The 26,259-nt window shown below is 42.0% G+C and overlaps 2 protein-coding genes across 4 annotated transcripts in view; one reads left to right on the forward strand and one right to left on the reverse strand.

Moving 5' to 3' along the window:
* tbk1 (TANK-binding kinase 1) overlaps positions 1 to 10,645 on the reverse strand; it is a 34,842-nt gene extending 24,197 nt beyond the window's left edge. The window contains exons 1-6 of one of the 2 annotated variants that reach the window (XM_017494001.3): positions 10,533 to 10,645; positions 9,623 to 9,730; positions 7,373 to 7,513; positions 4,429 to 4,558; positions 2,969 to 3,150; positions 225 to 385 (exon numbers count right to left, since the gene is read on the reverse strand). In XM_017494001.3, the coding sequence (XP_017349490.1) occupies positions 225 to 385; positions 2,969 to 3,150; positions 4,429 to 4,558; positions 7,373 to 7,513; positions 9,623 to 9,709 (701 nt within the window). In that variant the 5' untranslated portion in view covers positions 9,710 to 9,730; positions 10,533 to 10,645. Of the gene's footprint in view, positions 1 to 224; positions 386 to 2,968; positions 3,151 to 4,428; positions 4,559 to 7,372; positions 7,514 to 9,622; positions 9,731 to 10,080; positions 10,511 to 10,532 lie in introns of those variants that run through there. The other variant, XM_017494002.3, reaches the window with a different exon arrangement.
* A 5,572-nt stretch (positions 10,646 to 16,217) lies between these two features.
* Positions 16,218 to 26,259, forward strand: part of eps8a (epidermal growth factor receptor pathway substrate 8a) — a 72,635-nt gene continuing 62,593 nt past the window's right edge. For both annotated transcript variants that reach the window (XM_017493985.3, XM_017493993.3), the window contains exon 1: positions 16,218 to 16,477. The gene's annotated coding sequence lies outside the window, so the exon portion shown is untranslated. The remainder of the gene's footprint in view (positions 16,478 to 26,259) is intronic.

Consider the following 26,259-nt stretch of genomic DNA (forward strand, 5'->3'; position numbering starts at 1 on the left):
GGCTGATCATTGTAATCCCTGTTGAAACTGAGGTACACAGGCTGAACCGCACAAGTCGAAACTAGAATCTGGGAGAGTACAAACAAAGGACAAACAGGGAAAATCGGATTTGTTGCAATTAGATTGTTGTGCCTGTGGTTGTGTAATTTCCCCTAGGACATGACTGCTAATGTAAACAGAACAGTTTCTGCACTTTGAGCAGTAAGCACATGTAGAGGTCTTACATAACTTCCTTGTTCCTTCGAGGTCCTTCGAAAGGTCGGAACGGCAGGCTGCCCGTAGCCGCGTGGTAGAACGTGACGCCAATGCTCCACAGGTCCACCGTGGCGCCGTACTTCTTCTGGTGGTCTTTTCTCAACACGGCCCGCTCGTACATGTCCGGATGCTGTTACACACATATACACTGGCATAAATATGATGCAATATTCTTGGTGTGAACTGTGAGTCATATACAGTGGAGGGAATAAGTATTGAACGCGTCACATTTTTTTCAGTAAATATATTTCCGATGAGGTGATTCACATGAAATGTTCACCAGACATCGGTATTAACTCAAGAATTCTGGAAATATAAAGAATCCACAACGTTAAAGTCCGTAAATAAAGTTATGTGTAATAAAGTGGAACGAGACGGGAAAAAGTATTGAACACGCTAAGAAAAAGCAGTTCTCTAAGGCAAGGCAAGGCGAGGAACCAGCTGAAATCTGTAAGTAATTACACCCCCTATCTGTGTAAATTAATATCAGCTGGGTTAGTAAATTGATGGTCTATAAAAAGTTTTTTTGTTACCAAGGTGTCACACAAGAAACGTCTCATGATGGGTAAAAACAAAGAGCTCTCCCAAGACCTTCACAACATTATTGTTGAGAAACATTGATGAAATCGGATACAGACGTATTTCAAAACTTCTGAATCTTCCCGTAAGCACCACTGGGGCCGTTATTCACAAGTGGAAGCAACATCACTCCGTCATCAACCGGCCACGCACAGGAGCTCCTCGCAAGATTTCTGACCAGGGATTCAGGAGAATAATCAGAAGAGCAGCCCAAGAGCCAAAGACCACTCAGAAAGAGCTCCAGAAACACTCAGCAGGTGCCATCGTCACAGAGAAAACAATAGGCAGTGCACTCCACTGATCACGCTCACCCACAAGACTCCATTACTAAAGAAAAGGCATGTCGAAGCTCGTTTAAAGTTTGCTACAACTCATTTGGGGAAGACTATGAAATACTGGGAGAGTGTAGTCTGGTCAGACGAGAGCAAAATTGAACTTTTCGGCTGTCATACTACACACCATGTCTGGAGAAGAAATGTCACTGCACATCACCCTGAAAACACTACACCAACAGTGAAGTCTGGAGGTGAAGCATCATGGTGTGGGGCTGTTTTTCATCACATGGTACTGGCAGACTTCATATAATTGAACCTGGAGGTTCTCGAGAAGAATCTGCCGCCATCCAGCAGGATGATGAAGATGAGACGTGGGTGGAGCTTCCAGCAGGACGACGATCCAAACATACAGCAAAGGAAACTCTCAATTGGTTTCGGAGAAATAAAATCGAATGCCCCAGTCAATCACCTGACTCGAATCCAATTGAACATTTATGGAAAGAGCTAAAGATCAAGGTTCACAAGAAGGCCCCCCCAGAATCTTCAAGATTTAAAGACGATATGTTTAGTAGAACGGGTCAAACTCACACCTGAATACTACGGCCCTTTCGTTTCTTCACACGGGAAGCGTTCGATACTTTCCCCCCGTGTCATGACTTTATTTATGGACTTTAATGTTGTGAATTCTTTATACGTGTGGATTTCTTGAGTTAATACCAAAATCTGGTGAAAATTTCATGTGAATAACCTCACTGGAAATATATTCACTGAAAAAAATGTCGACGCGTCCGATACTTCCTTCCCCCGCTGTAGCTGGAAGTAAATCGATGAATACAGCAGTATGGTATATATATAGCGATATACAAATCTCAAGCAGCTCCACCAGTATAGATGAGATCATCACAAGATGTAAAAACAGGCCTTTCTAGACGCTACAGTGGTGCTTGTTATGTTATTTCCAACACTTTTATAAAGTAGATTTCCAAACCGACGGCGTCGAACACGAATCCCAGACTCCTTTTTAAGGGCCTCAACGTGAGCCTATTTTTATTATTATGATCTGTTTTATTGATTACAATGAGATGCTTCTAGGAAAAACACAGACTAATAGAAACCATTCAGCCACGTGTATTATTAGGTGATAATTCATTAAACCGATTCATTTTTAAATATATGTATATCCCTACTCCAAATATCAAAAATATACTCTAACGTACAACGCCTTACGATGATCTCTGCTAAGAACACACGCGCGCCGTGATCTCCTATCGCTCTTATCTTCATGCTCCGTCAACATTTCTTTTTCAACATGCTGGTTGAAAACATCCACCTCTGCTGTGAATTCTAGATATCGCTGGTCTAGTGTGAAATTGTTGACATATCCAAATGCCTACTTGTCAAAAGACTTTTGCACTAGAAAGCTATATAATCCATTCCGGTGGTTCTCAAAGTGAGGGTCGGTGACCCCCAGGGGTCGGTGAAGTGGTGGAAATCACGACCCACGTTATTCATAAGTGTTATTATATTTAGGTGTCCAACCACCATGGTCAACTCAGACCTAATGCGTTCTATTGGTAGAAAATTCAAGAAGCAAAAGCTGTATGGCTCTAAAAATATTATTTGCGAATTTGAACTCCTGTTCACGAAATAAATCCATACTGAGCGGGGTCTGTAAATTTCTTTTCAAGTAAAAAGGTCCCTGGGTACAAAAAGATTGAGAACCAGTGAGCTACTCAATACACGTACGTGTTTATATTAGTAAGCTCGATGCAGCACGTTACAATGATATTTACCTCATGGCCAAAACTTACGCTTTCCAATCATAAACACTTTCTTAGGAACACTCCAGCAGGTCTTACCAGGTACTCCTCTGTCCCATACAACGACACAAACTGTTCATCATCTTCCAGCTCTCTCGCTGCCCCGAAATCTGTAAGTTTGTATACAGAGCGTCCGTCTTCCCCGATCACACGCATGATGTTCCCTGGCTTAATGTCCCGGTGGACTATTCCGTACTCCCGCAGGTGGTTCATTCCAGCCACTGCGAACATCAGAAAAGTCAGAACATCGGTACGTGAACGTACAGTCCCCACCGAAAGTATTGGAACGGCAAGGCCAGTTCTTGTGTTTTTGCGATACACTGAAGAGATTTGGGTTTGAGATCAAAACACGGGACGAGAGATCGGAATTTCATCTTTCACTTCCACATATTTACATCTAAACTCGGCGAAAAAAAAAAAAAAAAAAAAAAAGATTTCGACCGGCCAAGTCAACCACCAGACGTTGACCCAATTGAGCATGCATTTCACCTCCCGAAGAAGAGACTGAACAAACAATAACTGAAAGAGGCTGCGGTAAAAGCCTGGAAAACACAAAAGAACAATGCAACAGTTTGGTGTCAATGTCAGTGTGTCTCAGACTCGATGCAGTCATTGCACGCAAAGGATATGCAACCAAATATTAAGCGTCTTTTACTTTAATATACTTTAAGACTCTCTGTTCATATACTTTTGCTCACCTAAATATTGGTTGGTCCGCCACCAAAGGTCCCATGGTCTAAATTGTTTAACATCTAGATGTAAAAATCAGGACATGAAAATTGATATCTATATCGTCTCATATTCATCTCTTGATCGCAGACCCAAATGTCTTCAGTGTGTAGAGCAAACACAAAAGACTCGGCCTCGCCAATCCGGGGCGGCGTGTCACACGAGGAAGACGTACGTTAAGAATGTTATCTGCGGTGTTGAAATACATCGGAGGAGCACTAAGCACTGAAGCGAGTCGAGCGAGTCTACAAATAGCTTTGTGTTGTGCGTAGAACCTGACCTTGTGTTAGAATGGAAATGTTTTCCTATACAGACTACGAAGCACTTCCGGAAGTCACTTTGAATAAAGCTATCTGCTAACTGCTGCAAATGTATCTAAGGAATCAAACCTTCCGGTGGGGTGTTTCTTTTTAAAATTTCTTGAAGTATGACATACCATACATGTGACACTGACGCTTCCAAGAAACAAGACAGTTCCTTATCTTACGTTATGTTATAGCAGAAAAACACAATTAGACGCATGACAAATACAAAGCCCTCCACTCAGAAGTCGTTCCCATGGCAGAAAATAAACACAAACACTGGACACGCCTTCCTTAAATATTACATATATGTCTCCTTACAGAAAATGTCACCGCTACTGTCAAAGCTGTTGTTATCGTTAATCAATCTCCTAGCCAATCAGAACTGAGCGTTCAAAATCAAATCAAAGGTGAATACATTTTGGTGCGTTTGTTCTCTCTCGAACTCTCAATTGAGATGGTACTTACCAACATCTTGCAGCACGATGAGGAACTCGTCTTCAGGGAGACCGTAAGCATTAGATGGCTCCTCCAGTACTGTGTACAGACTGCCATATGGACAGTATTCCATAACCAAGACCTTGTGCCGTGTGTTTGACTGGTGGAAAGGAGACAGAATAATCATGAAAATACAGCCACTTGGGCACAAAGTCAGTCAGGAGCGAAGCACTTGATCCCCTTCATCACACATTTTAATGATCCCTACTCATGCTTAGTCCTACTGGCTGAAGCAAATATTCAGAAAACAAAAAAATATCCTCAATTTGATCATCATTCTCGAACAGTCAAGGATATATGACCTCTGAATACATCGCATGCCTTAAATAAATATACCTACAGTTGCAATCAAAGTTATTCAACCCCCATTGCAAATCAGGTCTATTGTCAAAATGTACAGACTTTCAGCTGTTTGCGATGAACAAATCAAACAAAAGCGATTGAAATAGTTCAACACAACGAACGCTTCGAGTGTGTTTCTCCGAATTCGACTGAAAATGCAACTTATAATGATTTCTCCAGTTTCACGATGATTCAACCCCCTGAAAAGAATCCCTCACAACAGCACACACATGCAAAACAGGTGTTGTCTCAAGCACACCTCAGGGGCTTCATTAGTTGCACCATGTGTTGAGCTGGAACATGAAATACCTGAACTGGTTAGGGGTAGAAAATATATGAAATACCTGGACGGGGCAGAAGAAGGAAGCTGTGAATGGCTGCAACCTGATTTGTGAGAAGGCAGGTTGTGAAAAACCCTCGAATGACTGCAAAAGACCTGCAGCAAGACTCGGTGAAACAGGCAGTGAGGTTTCGGTGAGTACAGTAATACACGTACTAAACGCAGAAGGTTTCCATGCCAGAACTCCAAGACGTCAGCACTACTGACCCAAAAGCACAAGAAAAGTCAGTTCAGTTGTATGTCTGGAGGAAGAAGAATGAAGAAAGAACACTCTGTCCACAGTGAAGCATGGTGGTGGCTCGGTGATGCTCTGGGGCTGCTTTGCATCCTCTGGCACTGGAAACCTGCAGCGTCTGGAAGGCGAGATGGATTCATTGAAGTATCAGGAAATCCTAGGAGAAAGCATCATGCCGTCTGTGAGGAAGGTGAAGCTCATTGGCCCTTCCAACAGGACAATGATGCCAAGCGTACCTCAAATTCCACCAAGGCTTGGTTGCAGGAAAAGTCCTGGAAGATTCTACAGGGCCATCACAGTCACCTGACTTCAACCCCATAGAAAATCTCTGGTGGGATTTCAAGAGAACCCAAGAATATTACTGAACTGGACTCCATTGCTCATGAGGAACGGGATAAGATTCCTCAGGAACGCTGCCAGAAGATATGCATCTCATTTTCAGCAGGTCATAACAGCAAAAGGACGCTCTACTGAGTACTGAAGACGCTCGTCATGAAACGGTTGAATAATTGTGAAACTGGAGAAAGTTGCATTTTCAGTCGAATTCGGAGAAACGCACTCGAAGCGTTCGTTGTGTTGAACTATTTCAATCGCTTTTGTTTGATTTGTTCATCGCAAACAGCTGAAAGTCTGTACATTTTGACAGTAAACCTGATTTGCAATGAGGGTTGAATAACTTTGATTGTAACTGTAAACTTGCCCTACTGGTTCTTTGTCTACTGTTTTCTAATTTCACATCTTACAACTGAGGCCAAAGTTTACATACACCTAGGCTAAAGATATTCAAGATCTACTTTGTTCAAATCAGAGCTTACATTAAAGCAATCAGAAAGAGACAGAATTATTTCAGCTTTAGTAATCCGTTATATCGGAATTCCACTGGGTCAAAACTTTACAACGACAAAGGAACTGGTGGAGGTGAAAGGCACCAGGGACCAAAGTGTGTACATCCACCATTAAGAATGTTCTACGTCACCATGGCCCGAAAGGCGAGAAAGTCGTACAACCGAGAAGCTCCTACTCTGGGAAGAAGACTGGGAATATAAAGCCAGACTGACGTTTGTAGGTGCTCACTAGCTTTCTGGAGAAGTGTTCTCTAGTCAGATGACACGAGAATTGAATGATTCGGCCATAAAGTTCAGCTTCATGCATGAAGGGAAAAGGGTGAGGCTTTTAAACTGAAGAACACCTTGGAAACTGTGAAGCACGGGGGCGGCAGCGTCATGTTGTGAAATTGTTTTGGAGTAAATGTTACAAAGATCTGACCGGAATCCTACAGGAATAATAACGAAAAGTATCGTGAAAAGCTTGAAGAAGGCTACCCTAAACATAACGCATTCAAGTTCAAGCCATTAAAAGCCGACGCTGCCATAAAAATATAAACTTCTGATCCACAGAAAATCCGATACAGTAAAAAAGCCCATACCCACCCAGTATATATATTACAAACAGGATTATACCACAGCACTGTTCTCGAATCTGATTGGATAGAACGTGTCGAGGACAACAGCGTTGGCTGCAATTCAAATGTGTTTACATGAATGCTCTCATTATAATATGGTACAGTTTCTACAGTAACAACTTATACAGCGGGTGCTGCGCATAATCAGGGTAAAAAAAATGAAACGTGCGTAACTGTTGCCATGGTAACAAGCTGCGTCGTTTTTAAAGAGGTAACTATCAACGGATATAAAAAAATTTTTTAAAACGTGTGACGTTTCTTAAGTAAAAACCGTTGGCATGTCGCTGTAGTATAAGAGGAATAAAGCGCTAGTGAGAAAATAATCCGCTCCGGATTGGGACACATCACACCGCCTCGTCGCTGATTATTTTCCTATAACGGCACGTCCCCGTCGTGTTTCTCCTGAAAATGTTCATAACAAATGTTTTGGGGAAGCGACGAGACGAAAAGCAGATGTGGCCAAACCGTCTCCTCGACCGGGACGAAACTTGTTATATCCTGCTCAGAACTAGATCATGCCACTCAAATGTCCCACCTCCTCCTCGACGGCGAAAAGCTTGACGATGTTCTTGTGGTTGAGTTTCTTCAGCACCTCAAACTCTCTCATCTGCACGTCCAGAGGTCGCAGGAAGCTCAGGTTGTTGAAGACCTTGACGGCGTAGAGGTCACCTGTTTTCTGCAGGAAGAGAGTGGGTGAGAGAGAGAGAGAGAGAGAGAGAGAGAGAGAGAGAGAGAGAGGAGTGAATTTCCAGCGTCAGATAAAAGCGGTCATGCTGACAGTCAGTGTCTAACGTGTGAGATTAACACAGCGACGGCTTTTTAAGGAGAAATGAAATATGGCAGACGACAAAGTGGAACTGGAGTTGTTTAATCCTACACGGACTGACGAGATTCTGACATCCGGCGTCAGTGTCATTCCTAGTGTCCCCTGTGAGAATTCACTCACTCCACAGCGTGCCCAGTTATTCAGCGATTACATTTACTGGATGTGAGGCGGAGACTCCAGCTCACCCTCACTGCAGTGTAGCCTTGCGTCCACATTGTGTGCCACGTTATTCAGCTACGTTCACTAGGTTCCAATGCCGGAGAAGTACACGACACTATAAATAACATATCTCTGCGGAAAAAGTTCCCTACTTGCAACTGCCTGTCAAATACACTGCGCTGATCCTCTAACGAGAAACTACTTCAACTTTGTTTTCTACAAATAAAGTGCTTTTTGTGTGCGTGTGTGTGTGTGTGTTTTTGCAGGCAGGGTTTGGTTCCACTCCAAATCAATACAAAGTTCTTCTGACTGATCACCTTAATCCTAAACGTTTCTATCCTGATGGGAGTGGTCTCTTCCTGGATGACTCCGCCCCCCCCATATATCCACAGGGTACGACAGCTCACTGAACGGTTCAACGGTTTAGGAAATATACGATGTAAATGACCTCCAAACAACTTGAATGTAATTGAACATGAATCGTTATCCTGATTTCTGTTGCTCTCTAGATTTTCTGCCATGTCTCTTATTTCTTTAAAAAAAAAATAAAAAATTCTAAATCCATCCATTCATTTTCTATAGCGCTTATCCTACAGGGTCTTGGAGGACCTGGAGTCTATCCCAGGGAGCATGGGGCACAAGGCGGGGTTCACACCGGACAGGGTGCCGATCCACCGCAGGACATACAATTACATACACATTCATACACTACGGACACTTTGGACACACCAATCAGACTACCATGCATGTCTTTGGACTGGGGGAGGAAACCGGAGTACCCAGAGGAAACCCCCGCAGCACGGGGAGAACATGCAAACTCCACACACACACACACACACACACACAGGGCAGAGACGGGAATCGAACCCCCGACCCTGGAGCTGTGCAAGGACTCAGTTATGACTTTTTTTTGTAGCACCATTTCAAAATGTATATTTAATGCCGATGACTAAAGTATAGAAAATATTTATTTAATACAAAATATCTTAGATCTGAATAATACATTTTTTTGTTTTGTTTTAAAAACAAAATGTATTTATTTATTTAATATTTCCTTCTTTTTTTTTTACTCATGGTATTCCTACACATTCACTTTTTAACACCCGCAGTGGCGTTCAAACTTCGGACACCCCGTTGAAAATCTTTCACGTTTTTAAAAAAAAAATTATTATTATTATTATTATTTAAAAAATGTAAATAAACAGACGGTTTTAGCATTTTTAAATATCGGGAACAAAGAAAGTACGTTTCCTTGAATATTTAATATTCAAGGTTCCTCACTATTTCTATCGCTACTCAAATTGTGCGACGTTGAGCGTGTTAACCGTTTCGTACGGAAGGTCCGATTTTCCTCATGTCTTAATCTCTCCTGTCGAAGCGTACGTTAACACGACACTCCGACGGGTTCGATCTAAAAATGGATCATAACGTTTCCCTCAAACTCGTGAATTCCGAACGCGCAGTCTCATTAAAGCGAACGGGGCACGAACCAAATACTAAGAAACTATTATAAATATTGCGACGGTTCTACTTTTCACTCGACTTGTTCTCGGTAATAGGACTTGTAACGAAAACTGCTGTGTTCGATGAGGAAAAAACCGACGCATTTTCACTAGTGCTCTCACTGTAGATCTGTGTGGTATATCTGCAACCTGTCTAAACCCACCCACTGAGATGTAGGAGGAGAAAAGCAGGTCTGTGGTTTCTTGACGTTCTATAAAAGAGATGAAACATCAGCACCGCGACAACAATCCATCCCCGTAACCCACAACACCTCAGACCCGTCCTGATTGCACACACCTTGTGTCTGCCGCGGTACACGTTAGCCGTGGCCCCTTGACCCAGCAGGTCTGAGATCAGCCACAGGTAGTTCGCCGTACTCTGCATGATGTTCTTCTTCAGAGGAACCTGAAAGAGAAACAGATTTTTTTTATTTATTTATTTATTTATTTATTTTTTAAATGCTTGCTCACATGCTTCACGTAGTTCCTTGATGTCTTTTCACCACACTTCCTTCCTCTCTCTTTCGGCTTAGCTCAATAACGTGAGCAGATCAGAACTTACTGTGCTTCAGACACACAAACTGAACATAATGATTCAAAGCCTGAGCTGGTGGATTGGGTGACAGTGTGACGTCACGGCGGTGGGAAATTCCCAACACAACCAAGAAAAAGAAAAAAACTTCGACATGGTGCGCGCGCGTGTTTTATTCATTTATTTACTTATTTATTTATTTGATCATTTATACACAAACATACCTGATTATGAAAACACACCTCATGTCAGTCGATGTGTAGCTTTCGATTCATTCTCAAAATATTCACAAAAACGAAAGCTGAACATTAGTGCGTGTGTTTATCTTCAAAACATATAAACATACATATTCAAACTTTAATTATTTTTTTTTTCCCCTCCTGCGTGTGAAATACAACTATTTATAAACACCATCGAAGCACACCCGACCATACCACAAGTTTAGTTTGGGTTTTATTTGTATTTACTTTACCAGCGACCATTCATATGTCGTGAAGGACCGAGTGCACGTCGTTCCGACAAGATAATCAGACACTAATCTAACCCCAAGATGACCGAATAAACACCCACTAATCCCGATCGGATCGCACACGCACACAAACACCGCGAGCGAGCACAAAAACAAACGCGGTGTGTATAAATTTAATAAAAAACAACGTTTTGTTTATTTCCTCACCCACAGGAGCACGATATCCTCTTCCGTTTTCCCTTGTGACGTCACACAACCACGTGAGTAAAACCAACAATCCGTGTTGATCGCGTTATAGTTTCGGTACCGTACACTCTGTAATATAAATACAATGGCGTTTGTCTATCGGTTTATTTTTAAAACGCAAAGCAAAATATATACCACACCGTGCTGTCATGTACAAACAACATGTCAACAGATGTAAAAGTAAACAGTGTAAAGAGTTTGACATTGGTCAGGGATAAACACAGCAGGGTCAAGGGTTTCTGAGAGAACTTGCTAGGGAACAACAATAGGCCTCATTATCCTGGTTACTATGGTAACCTATACTTTGACGTCGAATGAAAACAAAGTTCAAAGTTAAATATTACCTGTTAATACTACTACTCCTACTGATAATAATAATACTAATACTACTACTACTACTACTAATAATAATCTCCTCGGCTCTTCACTATGTTTTGTAGTATAAAAATCTAATATGTATTTTATTATGTTGAGGTGAAACAAAACAAAAGAAGTTTTGGACCTACAAAGACCTACTTTTATAGATAATATCCATAATAAAGATATCTATAGCTTTTATCCCACTTGTTCTAATAGATAAATGAGGTAATAAAGTTCTAAATCCCTTACAGCTGTTAACTCCATTTTCATGTGAGAATAATAATAATAATAATAAAGAGCGCACAGTATGTACTACTGGAGTTTTAATTTGAGGATATCCAAATTAAATCCAAACTGGGTCAATGGTGTAGGAATTACAGCCCTTTTTACAGTCTCCCCGGAAACGATTGGAACAGCAAGGCCGATTCATTTGTTTGGGCTGTACTCCAAGGACATTTGTGGTTGAGATGAAAAGATGGGAATGAGACGAGAGGTTAGGATTTCAGCTTTTATTTACATCTAGATGTGTTCAACAACATAAAACATAGAACCTTATGGTACAGTCCACCCTATGTTTAGGTGAGCAAAAGTATAGGAACATACAGACAAAGTATATTAAAGTAAATAACGTTTAATATTTGGTTCCATGTCCCTCGCTTGGAATAACTGTATCAAGTGCGACTCATTGACATCACCAAACTGTTGTGTTTTTTTTTCTTTTATTACGCTATTCCAGGCTTTTACTGCAGCCTCTTTCAGTGTTGTTTTGTTTTTTCTTTTTTGTGCGGGGGGGTTGCCTTTCAGTCTCCTCTTCAGGAGGGGAAATGCTGCTCATTTGGCTTAAAGTCTGATGATTGACTTGGCCAGTCTAAAACCTTCCACTTTTCCCCCCTTATAAAGTCCTGTGTTGAGTCGTCAGTGAGTTTTAGATCATTGTCTTGCTGCATGATGAAGTTCATCCAATAATATTGAATGCATTTCTCTGTAAATTGGTAAACAGCTTGTTTCTGTAGACTTTTGAATTAATCTTCCTGCTACCCTCATGAGTTACATCGTCAATAAAGATGAGTGAGAATGTTCCAGAAGCAGCCACGCGATCCCAAGCCATGGCACTACCTCCACCATGTTTCACAGATGAGTTGTACGTTTCGGATCATGAGCAGATCCTTTCTTTCTCCACATTTTTCCATCTCTTAGGTAGAGGTTCATCTCGGTTCCAGAACTTTTGCGGCTCGTCTCTGTATTTCTTTGGGAATTCCAATCTCGCTTTCTGATTCTTCCTGCTGATGAGTGGACTGCATCTTGTGGTGTGGCCTCTATAATTCTGCTCTCAAAGTCTTCTTTGTATGGTGGATTGTGACACCTTCACCCCTGCCCTCTGGAGGTCGTTTTTCATGTCACTGACTGTTGTTTTTGAGTTTTTCTTCACAGATCCCACAATTTTTCTGTCATCAGCTGTTGTTGTTTTCCTTGACTTTTGATAATTTACTTTTTATTATTATTATTATTATTATTATTATTATTATTATTTTATTTACAGTCGACTTATTTAGAAATGAATCTAAACCCATAGATATATGCACAAATATTTTACACTCTTTTATTAGTTCATGTGTATTACTTTTTCTGCAATATCTGCCATGTCACACTTCTGTATGCAAAAAAAAAAAGATCATTACAGTCTGTGTGTGATTTCTATCCTTTACTTGGGAACTACTGCCATTGTGTGGTTACTTTGTGTAATTTAACAATCTTCGATTCCCCATTTGACCAGTTTTCTTCTTCCTGGCTTCCTTTATTTTGTGCATATTTGTCAAACTAAATGATTTCAGTTCCTCACGCAAAATGTAATATAAGATAAGGAGAACATGAGGAAACACAAAACACAGTTTTTTTAAATGATCATATCATAATATCATATCGTAATTGTCCCCTTAAACTTAATAACTGCCTGTGCTTGTGCTTTTAGCAGCAACAACTGCAGCCAAATGCTTCTGATAACCGGATATCAGTCCGCCGTGGAGGGATTTTGGTTCACTCATATTTGCAAAATTGCTTTAATTCAGCCACTTTGACTAGGCCACGCCGACATTTTGGTAGAGAGAAGAATTCATAGTTCTGTCCGTTATGGCAATTCTCCCTGGCTTTGAAGTAGCACAGCATCCCCACACCATCACGCTACCTCCACCATGTTTGACATTTGGTATGATTCTCTTATAGTGGAATGCTGTTCCATGTATTCCAAAAAGTTTCACCTTCATCTTATCAATCCACAGAACATTATCTTGTTTGTGTTTTTGGCAAATGGGAGACACGCCTTTACGTTCCCCTTGGTTTTCTTCTTGCAACTCTCCCAACAATACCATTTTTGCACAATCGTTTTCTAATGGTGGCATCCGGAACTTTATGTTAAGTGAGTGAGGCATGGAATTCCTTAGATGTTCATCTGACTTCCTCTGGTTTGGGCAAAATATGACCCTCTTTGCATTCCACATATAGTAATGAGAAAAAGAAACAACACCCTCCTTCAATTCTATGTTTTTATTTATCAGGGCCTAAATTACAATTGTGTGGTCCTCAACAATTTATTTAAACAAGCAAATAACCTCAGGTGACCACAAAAAATAAATAAATAAATAAATAAATTAATATGTAGTCATTTTTCTGAAAAAGTAAACGAACATTTCAACAAGCACCAAATCATCACCCCTCCACCACCATGCTTCCCAGTTGCTATGAGGTGTTTGTGCCGATATATTCTTTTTGGAGAGAAGGAGCTTTTTCCTAGCTAACTTTCCATGAAAAACCACACTTGTTCAGTCTTTTTCTGATCGTTCTGTCATGGATAATTGAATTCGCTAAATGGTAGCGATTGAACCCAATCGAGACCTGTGTACCTTTTGGTAGTTCGGTTCAATCTTTCCACGGCTCTTTGAGGGTAATGAGCACAGTGCTGTTGCAAATCAAAATTTAGCTTGTTCAGACAAATATCTGATCACTTTATTTATAAACAGGCTTCCACTGTCTGATGAAAGTTTTGAGGGATCACTTCTCCGACCAGGTGTTTAGCCATCAGTGGTGAGTGAATCTTGTTTTCTTCCAAGGAAAACCTTCAGGGTATTTTAAAAGCATGTCAACAATTACTAGACAACAGCTATATCAGTGGGCAGGGGTGAGTTCAAGGAAATCCATCATTAGATGTTGAAAGGGTGGATCAGGGTGCGCACTCTGCAGAATGGTTGAAATAGATTTGGGAAGCAGAACAGCATCTAAACGTTCATGATTAAAACTTTGTGTGCAATGGGCTTGCCTGATGAATTAAGAAACACCCCCACCCCCCACCCCCCACCCCCCACCGGTATCGTGCAGTGGTCTAAATATATAATTACTATCCGTAAACACAGTCAACGATTTACCTTCAGCTAGAATACATGCTCATGCTCTTGGCTTGATGGTTTCAGAAACGTGTTGTGTTGAACGTTCAGACAGTCCTCCTACGGCGCCCTGCGGGCATTCTTCGAGTAGTGAAGAGGGTTGAACAGGTCGTTGAGAGACAAACTGAGCCGGGTCAAGCTGTTGGCCCTCTTGAGCTGTGGCGTTAAGTGGATTGGGAGGAGATCCAGGCATCTACAAATACAAAGACAGACTCACCACAGCATCAACATTCATAATAAATGCCTGTCTTTTCCTCCTGCTTTTTTATTCCTTTCCTTTTTAAACACTGCCCATTTAACCCCACCTCAAGTATTCTTCACTTCTAAAACTTTCCTGCACTCTTCTAGTCTCATCACAGTCAGGGTGCCGCTCTCTGGAAATTTCCCTTTAGTCAGTTCGTACCGTAATCTAACCTGATTCTGATCGATGTCACCCAAAACCTTTCTCCATTTCGCTAATCGGACCGAAACATTGTCCCTTACTACCCGGAGATCCCATTTTAATTAAAACTCTGAATAGATAGAAGAGAGAATTTTGAATGGAGAAAATATATGTCGCACAAATCACTGCTACAGAAAAGGGAAGAGGAAAGGAAAGAACTCTGTGTAGCTTCACTCCTTACAACTTTCCACGTCTGCTAAGCAGGTTGCAGTAAATACTAAGTTCCGGACTCGGTGCACATCCTTGATGTTTAAAACTGTGTGCACATGAACAGTACACCTTGTTTGCTATCGCTAATCTCCATCGCAGAGCTTCTAAAGAAGCTTGGTGAGTCATTGTTGCTCCACCCATTCCTGGAGCAACACTGTGACTCCTGACTCTGACTCAGGATTCAGGCATCAGGATGTGGCATGTCAGCAGATGGCATAAAGGAGGCATCAGAAACCATTTTGATACCATGTGGTTTGGGACAATATACCAAGGAGACCTGGAGCACCATCTTTCTTGTCCACTGCATATACCGCATCTGACATTAATGTTCCAGTGTTTTTCTTATCAGAACCAACCTGTTCGTCCATCACCAAATAGATTCACCTTATTCCTACTTTCGGGCATATCCACAGACTCCTGGACAGGGCCTATGAGCCTAGTCAGGCTTTGCACAGACAAAGTTGAACTTTTCATTTTAGAACTGTAAATGTATTGGGAAAGGCCATGTCTTGAAATGGCTTGTTGTCATCAGTTTCATCATTAGCTGCTCTTGACTATAGATTTTGTTGGGACAGAACAACATTAATAATGAGATAACCTCAAACAAAGTTAATTCAAGGCATTATCACACTTAGGCTATAGGATACCTATATAGTCAGCTTTTAGACTAACCCTGTAATTGGCAGTTGGCAGAACTATAAATCCAAAATGAAATGAAACCATTTAATTGTCGGCAAATTGCTGTGGTATCCCTCCATCTATTTTCTATACCGCTTATCCTACAAGGTCGAAGGGGAACCTGGAGCCTATCCCAGGGGAGCATCGGGCACAAGGTGGGGTTCACCCTGGACGGGGTGCCAATCCATCACAGGGTACAAACTGCTGTTGTATAAAAGGAATAACACACACACAACAAAACCAACTTTGTATTAGTGTAGTTACGGCACTCGTCTTCGTGTTGTGCCACATCACACCACCCTGCCGTGCATTATTTTAGTATAACTGCACGATCTGGACTGAGTTATTTCTTGGTGATTCAACTAATCAGCTAGTTGATGTGTGTTAGAGTTAAAGCAGGGAAAAGAAAGACTACAGTGTGCAGGACAAGAGTTGGGAAAGTTGTGTACTACACAATATAAACACGAGGACAGGTCGGTAGAGGGCGCTGCTGCTTGCTCCTATGGAAAGGTGAGGGCGTAGAGAGAGAGAGACTATCCTGTCCTATTCGAAAAAAGCCGAACCTGGGTCATACACACTCTCTCGTTATCACCCTCCGTGTGTGTTCCTGCTGACTTTTCCTCATCTTACTCACCGTTTCATTTTTCAGTTGTAACCGTCGCTTGAACTGTAAAATCGAAAAACCCGGGCGCGTGCACGCACGCTGTTCAAATCATAATGGTGTTAACAGTTTGAGCAATGCGGCGACCGTGACAAGTTGGGGGAAATAACACCTCACTGGAGTAAGTAAAGCGTTTTTTTTCACTTCTTTCTCTCTCTCTCTTTCTCGCACCAAACACCTTCACACAAACAACATGCTATAATACACAAAAAAAACACCAAACAACCGTTTTAATCCTGGACTATCAAAATTCACTCGGAATGGGAGTGTATTAAGAAAAGCTGGGTTTGTTGTGATTGTACTGGTTTTTGTTTATATATTATATTGTGAGCGGCTTATAGTTCGTGTGATAATTAAATAGGAGAAAACCACACACCTGTCTATGGTGGTTATAGAAAGGCACTCGGGTTGCCATGGCATTAGGCAGCTCGGGAGCTCACGCGCAGCTGCGGAATTACAGACCCTACTGTCACGAGCGGCTTTAAACAGGTGTTGCCAGATTGCATATTTTTGAAATGAATAGTAATAATGTAAAAAAAGATTACTTTCAGATCACATTGATATTGAATGGATGAAATGGGATTTCTGGGAACATTTCTGTTTAGGTGAAGGGCTAGTAGGTGATCTCTTCCTGGTGAACTGGGAGGAATTTAAGCCTCATATAAATGGGGTATGATTAAAATGGTCGCTCCAATCTGGCAACCCTGCCAAAGCAGGTAGCGGTACACTGATTCTGCAGTGTCGGTGTGTTTCAGCCGCTGACTGAGTGACTGTGTGTGTGTGTGTGTGTGTGTGTGTGTGTGTGTGTGTGTGTGTTTTCATACTAGATGCTTTCTAATCCTCCTGGTTCTCTGGAACCGTCTTTTAAAAACAATCCAGCTTGTTTGTCGTTTATACAACGGGGCGATTTCCTGATGTTGCCAGATCATTGCTTATTTAAAGGTGCAATAGTCGATTAAAAAAAAAAATTCATTACTTGTATAAATAACCTGGAAGATATGTAGAACATGATAGATAAATAAAACAATAGATTGTGCTGTAGCCTTAGCAAAAGTGTATTAAGACACTGGGGGGAAAAAAACTCAACAAAAACCTGTTTGGAAAACGGACTTCCGGTCCAGAAGGTTTGTTCGCGCGTCCTGTCAGTCATTGTAGATCCTGGGGGCGGGGCTTCGTGAACATGGGCGGTCCAATCCACCTAACTCCTTGCTGGGGGGAAACCCCCCCCCCCAATAGAAACCTTCATAGAATGTTTAATGGTTTTAATGGAAACTGTAATGATCTCTGTGGATCTCTACTGGTAATTTGTTGTCTCTATCGGTGACATGTCGAGTACATACCACTAAGGACCAATTATGGTAATGGTTTTAATGGTTAGCTGATGGTTTGTAATGGTATTTGTCGAAGAAACCATTAAAATGTCTGTGATGGTTTCTGTTGTGTTTTTGTTTTTTCAGCAGGGCTGTTGGAGACCTAATCTTGAAAACTACCCCACTAATCTTACATATCGCACCTTTAATTCCTGTATGCCCGGAACATTGGCATGAAAAGAGTATAGCCTAGAAATCGTCTCAAAAGAATACAGCGAGAAGCTCCCGTTTTTTTTTCCCCTTCCGAGTCATTCCTCGAGAAACTGGATCTATCCGTGTTCTGTTTTTAAATAACAGTTAGTTCACACGCACTCCCTTTCTCCACGTATATCTAGGCACGACCGCTGAAAACACTGTTATGATTGCGAATGTCCTCCACGAGGAAATGCACGATGGGAAAATGACTGAGCTTACATAACTTATTTTCCACTCTCCAGGCCAAAATACAAAAATGGTGCTGCGTTACAACCAAGTAGGGCTGGACGTTGCGGACAAAAGTCTGATCTCACGATATGGATAATTTCATATCTTGGAATGATTTGTGCTAAAACCGATATGCTATACAAAATGACTGCATGATTTCCTAACTGCTTTATGGATTATTTAATCAAGGGAACTATTTATTTATTTATTTATTTTTATACCTCCTTTTTCTCCTTTTATTAGGAAGTGACATTGAACAGAACTATTACAAATGAGAACAAGAGAAACATAACACGGTCAAAATGGGAACAATATGAAGACTAATATGTATTATAATAATAATAATAAAAAAAAAGAAGTAAATATTAGGACACTCTATTCAGGAATCCAGATGAAGTACTTCCTGTTCTGTGTCAGAGTGTTGTGGGGAGTCTCGCTCTGTGCGTCACGCTCCTCCATGCTCGCCTGGGATAGATTTATCACTTTTAAAATTTATACCCGGATTTCTGGAAAGCTGCCTGGTGACCACGTCCGTTGCTAAAAGCGCTAGACAAATACAAGCGAATAGAATGTTTGTTTTCGTCCGTGACGTAAAGTGGCTTTCGCGACATTTCCGCTATAGACGATATAGAAAACATCTCTCATCTCTGCATCGCTATATCACACAGCCCTGCATCCAAGTCACTATATGAAATAAAAAGCACAGCCTACACATGCGTCCAGACGTAATCTATACTCCTCCTCATCATGTTTGTTTATGACTGTGTATTTAAAAATGCATGAAAGAGATCAGCGCTGTATTACATAATGGCGTGTGGGTACTAAACGGTTAACAGGTCTTTAATAAGTCCCACTAGACGATCTCTCCGGTGTACGCTCATTAATCGGGTGCCGTGTGAACGTCGGCTCCAAGCGCAAGGAGGTTACATAAGGAGCAAAAGTTATATATCTTGTAAATTTCCACGTGTGCGCGGTATTTTAATCTACGGCACGTTTCCTTACTGTGAAAAAGGATCAGATCTCTGTATTCTTGATATCCTTTATATTTTAGACAATGCCGCTGTATCTGTACTTAATAAAATACATAGTAACGTAATAACTGTAACGGTAGGTACTATTCGCACTATTCGTTAGTTAAACGACTCGGGGGGAGGGGTTTGTTCTCGTTTGGTACGATATCTGTATCCAGACGACAGATGAGTGAAGTACGGGCGGGGCGATACGACAAAACGAATCATATCACGATATGTCGATACATGACATTTCTACGATTATCGATCTGTATCGCGCAGGTATACTGCATGTAGGTCTTGTAATTGTTCTTTTCTAACACAGGATATCATGATACCCACAGCATCTCGAGACTGACATACTGTTTTATCACCGTGTCGATGTTCTAATCGTCATGTGATCATATTGCTCAGTAATCCTGACCAAGTGCATGTTTCTGTTACCTTAATATCAGTCATCCACCATAAAACGAAGATTTTCCGTCTACTTTAGTCTAAAAAGCCATGCAACAGCACAAGTCGTGTTTTGGAGCTGAGCTTCTTGAAGCTGAATCCTCGGTAGAGTCCGCGGAAGACAAACAGGCAGACTGAGCTCGGCTCGGTAGCTAGTCGCAAATCCCACGTGGGTCTCGGAGCAAAAGCACAAGAACACAGCTGCATCTGAGCACGTCTCATCAGGGAGCGCGGTTTCCGTGCGAAATCTCCGTTTGGCCGAAGGCCTGACGTTCTGGAGCAGTATTTTTATTTATTTATTTTTTGATCGTTCCCAATATTTATCGAGGCCACTACCGGTACACTCATAACACAAAAGGTGGCAGGTTCTAAGTTGTCGAACACGTCTAGATGTAAACACGAGGAAACGAAAGCCGGACTTCTGATCTCGTCTTCGTCTCTTAACCTCGAACCCGAATGTCCGCCTTACGGCAAAAACAAACGATCGGCCTTGCCGTTCCAATACTTTCGACGGGCAACGTACGAATCCGGTTTGAAATAGGTATTCGAATCCAATGAGCTTTACCCGCGTGTATTAACACCGATGATGAACGGAAACTGAAACATCCAGTCATACACACCGCACTCTCTATTTAATTATTTACTTCTTTTTTAAAAATTTTCTTCAGAAGACGTGTCTCGATTGTTTTGCGATCACAATACTCCATGCTGCATGTGTATAATGGACCAACTTTTTGGTTTCAGAACCTCTCAACCGTGTTTTAAAATCGATTAGTATCGGATTTGCCGCTCTGTTCTCAGCGGTTCTGGACATTTAAGCACCAGGGTCTTTATTTATTTATTTATTTATTTATTTATTTATTTTGGACAAGTGGCACAACACAAACAATAAACAGCCTCCATCTTGTAATTATTAAAACCGATTAGGGAAAATCTCTTAATCCTTTAGGATCTCTTAAACCTGTGGGAAATAACCCCTAGGACTGTCTTGACCTGACAATGAGCTGTCAGGTCAGAGAATTAAAAGCTGCCTCATAGGACAATGTTTCATTTTTTTATTTTTTTTTTATTGCAACAATCAATTAAGCGTTGGTACACGAGAGCGCTGGGTCAATTACGCGAGGGACCGAGCGCCGCGTGTGTGTTTATCTGAGGAACAGCAGCTCTAATCCGTGCTTTACCCACAGAGCAGATGGTGCAGGGGAGAGAGCGTTACTCGTGGCTCCAAACAAACAGTCGTGGAGGCCAAAGCTGTCCGCTGAACCGCAGTCGGATCGAGCGATTTAACGATTTCGATATCCAGTGACGTCTCCTCAGATTCCGTTATATTCGCAGACGTTATCACTCAGAAAAAACCACAGCGTCACCTCCTACCGTTCAGGATAAAACGGGAGGCGAGCCGATCGAGATACGATCTTTCGAGCAAGGCTTCTGAACTCTTCGAGATGACCTGACGCCACCCGGAAGCTCCGCCCACTTCCTCCGTCTCCCTCGCGTCCCGTCAAGGTAAACGGAGAATGTGTCACGTTCTTCCGAGTTGAATAAATTGAACTCGGCTAGCTTTTAGATAAGTATACGTTAAACATGCCGAAGGGGGGGGGGGGGGGGGTTGACGGTTTTGACCTAAAACGTGCCGACGAGTTTCCAAATGATGTCGATGGTGGCGATAAGGAGAACGCGATTAAGACTGGAGGAGCGGTTGTGCTGACGCTTTACTCGAGATTTCTGTAGAGCTGGGCGATATATCAATATAGTGTCGATATCGTGATGAATTCTTACAAGATACACTTTGCTGAGATATCGTTGGTATGGTCGTGTATTTTTATTGTTATTATTATTTTTTACATTTTGAATAATTATAAATTAAAATAGTACCGAATGGATGCTGTTGATTTGATGATGTTTGTTTGTTTGTTTGTTTGTTTGTTTGTTTGTTTTTTCGACTTAATCTTCTTTGTCTTTTGTAGGCGTTAAAGTATCATCAAATTCAGTGTAAGGTTTAGTTCAGTCTACTGTTCTGCAGACAGACCGTTAGCTGGATTATACACCGCGACGTGCACGCTGTGTCGTAGAAACGTCCTCGGGTATCGCGATGCGATGTATTTTCCGTCCCGTCGCCCGGCCGTAGTTTACACGTTTAGTTTCCCTGCGCGGTATTTATTTACCAAAAAAAAAATGTAAGTGTTCGAACCGAAAGCTAATTTCATCTAACGTTCTGACGACTTCCTCGGCCGGCGCGACGTCGTCCGAAATGCAGACCGCCCGCCTTCCCTTCACGTGCACGTGCACGTGCGCGACACGCTAGCAACGGAAACGGCACGTTCAGAGCAGTTATGCCGCGTGGTTCCTCTGAAGCTGTTCCTGACTGTTGAGCTGGTAATATTACTCACGTCATCACGCCCCCCCCCTGTTCTTCTTAGACCCGAAGCGTTGGAAACGCTCGTTTTCCCGTCTTCCTTTAATCCAACCGATGATTGCGTTTTAAAAAAACAAAAAACAAAACTAAATCACAAGCAGGGAAGCATCAGTATTACAGCAGCGGCGAAACTAATGAAATGCTGAATGGGGTTATTGAAATAGGATTAAAATAATCTAGAGCTGCAAACACAAACGTTTGTAAAATATAAACGAATACTCTTATTAGGTACACTCACCAGGTAAGTAGTGCACAGTTACCGACTGTACAGATGCGTCTCACATTCTTCTGCATATTTGAGTCCTTTCTAACAGCGTCCATATGACGTTGAGATCCGTCTTTTCACGCCGAGGGCGACCGAGGGACTCGTACACGACTGTTACAAAAGCTGCAAACATTCACTGATGATCAAGAAGGCAACACGATACATTAAGAGCCAGGGGGGTGTAAACTTTTGAACAGGATGATCTGTGTAAATAATTATTTTGTTTTAAAGATGATATCTATTCATTTAGTACTACCCTTCAGAAACCTACATAAGAAGATATTTACACGTTTCCCAGAAGACGATGTACAATTTACACAGTTCAAAAGTTTACACCCCCCCCCCGGCTCTTAATGTAGCGTGTTGCCTTCTTGAGCATCAGTGAACGTTTGATCTCTCTTCACAGTAAAAAATCCCATGCCTGCTATATCCATGTTAAACCAAACTGATAGTTTTGACTTTGATTATAAGGGCTGTGCAGGTTGCTCGTGATCATGCGGTCACATGATCTCAACATGACTATCGGTTATACTTGTGCTCGTTACCAACAGGTATTCTTGTGGAAGTGATCTTTATCACGTCGTCTTTATAAGAGGACATTTAGTCGGCGGTGAGGTCAGCAACACCATGACTGATCTTAAACACCGTACCAACCCTAGTGATAATCATCCTCTCAGAGACTGATATGTATTTTGACCCGGTGTATTGGTCGACTGTTTTCCACCTAACAATGGCACCGAATTGTTAAAAACTCTGAGAACCGTACTGGAAATAAACCGTAAATGCAGATCATATCAACTTTATGGCTTCCTTATCGGCCATGTAGTGCGCTAGGAGTCGTCGTGGAAGTCCTGATATCCTGCCGTGATTAGTACAGAGTCGAAAGCCGTTTAGGGATTCAGCCTGCTCTACGGTAAATAAGGACGGTGACGTCAGACCGTTTCCTTGTTTGTCACGGTGAGACGTCCACGCGCGGTATCCGGAGCAACACGAAAGAAAACGTCGCCGCCGAGCGTTAGAGCCGATCCCATGACGTGTATTGTGCACAGCCACGAATGGGCGTATTTATAAATAAATAAATATCTATTAAGGGTTAGGATTACGTGTGTGAAGCGGTGGAATTGGCCACGAGTAAGCCCATCGTCGTTGTTTGTATTTTTAATCATGTTCTACGTATCTCCCAGGCTGTTTTTACATGTAAGGAATGAACAGTATTTACTGTCGCAGCTTTTAAGGTAGATCTGATCAGATTTCGGTGGTAAGCTTTGCTAACTGTGGTCTCTCACCCTATGCAGTGCATTAAACCTCAGATGTTGTGAAAATTGCAGTTTGCTTTCATGGGTGAATCAAGTGGCAATAATACACTTTCATAACCTCTAAAGATGTACAATGTCTATATCGGGGGGGGGGGGGGGGGGTTCTTTTACTTCGCCAAGCCCTGTCCACAAGCACAAGCGTACAGAATGGCGTGCCGTGTCATTTCATTGGCCGTTTGTTTACCTGCTTCAAACCCACCCGATCTATCAGATGACTGCAAACCAAGATTAAAAACCGAGGCCTGTATTAGATTTCATCCCGCCTTGCTTTGGCCGTTTCACTGCAGGCATTGTTTACCCGCTATCTCCGCAGCCGCCTCCGATTCCACGCTGTATAAATCGCAACAGTGACTCCGCAGAGAATCGGTCTGGCCAGATGCCGTCCCATTCAGAGGGTTTCCGTCATCCTTATCTCCGCCTTCATGTAACGTCCTTTATTGTTCTCTATTCATAGCATCGCTGCTGCCTCTCCATAGGTGTTTGCGAAAGAGCACAAGCCTTTTGCCGTGCCGCTTCCCGTTTGGATCACTGCCAAATGCGAACAGCACAGAGTGATGTAGCGAGCAAGGAAATTCTAATGAAGGGTTTTCTCACCGAGTTAAGACTTTCGAAGTCTTTATAAAAGCGTAGTAGTTTTCGAAGAAAAAGAAATGGTTACCGATATCAGCTCATATGCATGGTTTCAGTGAAGAAAACGTGGTATCATGACATCATCATTAAAAAGTGCATTATGTCCCAGCCAAGGATTTCTTTAGAAGAAGAATTTAGTCGCGTCTTGGGGTCAGAAAATCTCTAAAACTACAATCTGTAGTCTCCTACATCACTACAAGCTGTTCGGAAGCCTCTACTCTCGTCCATAAACAAACTCGAGCGTGTTCAGTTTGCCGACACTACTGGAACTTCAAATGGGATCGGGGTCTACGGTCAGGTGAAACCGAAATAGAGCTTTTTGGTAATAAACACAGAGGTGGTTTTGGTACACAGAGAGGTAGCCGTATGGAAAAGTACCTCATGTCCACGGTTAAACATGGAGGAGGATCTTTAATGTTTTGGGCTGTTTTTCTGCCAGAGGACCTGGACATTTTGTTAGGATACATGGCATCATGGACTCTATCAAATATCAACAGATATTAAATGAAAACCTGACTGTCTCTGCCAGAAAGCTTCAAATGGGCCGTGGTTGGATCTTCCAGCAGGACAATGATCCAAAACATCATCAAAATCAACACAAAAATGGTTTACTGACCACAAAATCAAGGTCCTGCCCTGACCATCCCAGTCCCCTGACCTGAACCCCATAGAAAACCTGTGGGGAGAACTGAAGAGGAGACTCCACCAGCGTGGACCTCGAAATGTGAAGGATCTGGAGAGATTCTGTACGGAGGAACGCTCTCAGATCCCTCGCCATGTATTCTCCAACCTCATCAGCGTTATAGGAGAAGACTCAGAGCTGTCATCTTGGCAAAATATTGACTACACACCTATATTTTACAAAGATATTTTTTTGGATAATCCTGTTTTGTTCGCTATCCATGAGAGAATTTTTCACAGCCTTCTCTGCTCATATTTACCAAGCGTGCCAATATTAATGGAGGTCTCCGTATAATCTTACTGCGTTCGTCTTCCATTTACGTTCGAACCTTTTTTTTTTTGTCCTCGTCGTCGTCGTCGTTGAAAAGAATCCTTACGATCAGCTTGCCGCACAGTCAAAAATGAACGCGTAAGCTTAGAAAGGACAGAACTGATGCAATCTTTCATTGATGTTGCTTTCTTTATTTTGTTTTGCATTACATTCAGCAGGGTACACGTCCATGTGCCCATTACACCCGTCAGACAAAACATGCTGTACCGTGCATGTTCGAATAATTCAATTCTTAAAACATATCGCAACTCTAAATATATATGTGATCACATTATTTCTCCACGCAATCAGCACGTAATTAGACAAGGCGATACTTCACTATAGTCAGTAGAGATTCTTCGTGACTACACGTGATTATTTACGCGAGTAAACGTTCCGACGAAGACTTTTCTCCGCCGTCGAGCGTCGTCCTCTGTCCGTCCACCTGGCGACGGGAGGACCGGGCATTTTATCTCTGTGAGAAGGTGAGACTCGCGCTCGCAGCATCACGAGTCTGATGCCGGGGTCCAGAGATGTGAATCGGAGTGAAACCGGCAGGATAAACATGTCAGGATGACCTAGTTAGACGATAGGTCTTGCTGCTGCTGCTAGTTGGAGTGAAATTTCTTTCCATCTCAAGAACATTGTGGTGAAATAATCCTACAATCGAAGTAAGTTTAACTAAGCACGTTTGAAGTAAGGTTTACATGGCACCAAGGATAATCCTCATTCCAAAAAGTAAGTGAATTTAACTCCTTTTCTTTCTTTCCTTCTGTAAACAAAAGAAAAGTTTTATAAGTAAGTAGATTTTTGGTCGAACTCGAGGTAAACGAACTATCTAAATCTCAACACACTAAAACGTACGCATCATCTAAACATGATCATTACTACTTAATGGACTCTAAGATCTTTAACGGTTCCAACTAGAAGAAACACTCGAGCGAACACATGCACTTCCATAACGACTGGACTGGCAGAACCTAACAGAAACCTTTCCTGAAACACTTTAAAACTTTACCGCCGTGTCTC

This window comes from Ictalurus punctatus, chromosome 19, assembly GCF_001660625.3.
Source record: "Ictalurus punctatus breed USDA103 chromosome 19, Coco_2.0, whole genome shotgun sequence".
NCBI classification, from domain to species: domain Eukaryota; kingdom Metazoa; phylum Chordata; class Actinopteri; order Siluriformes; family Ictaluridae; genus Ictalurus; species Ictalurus punctatus.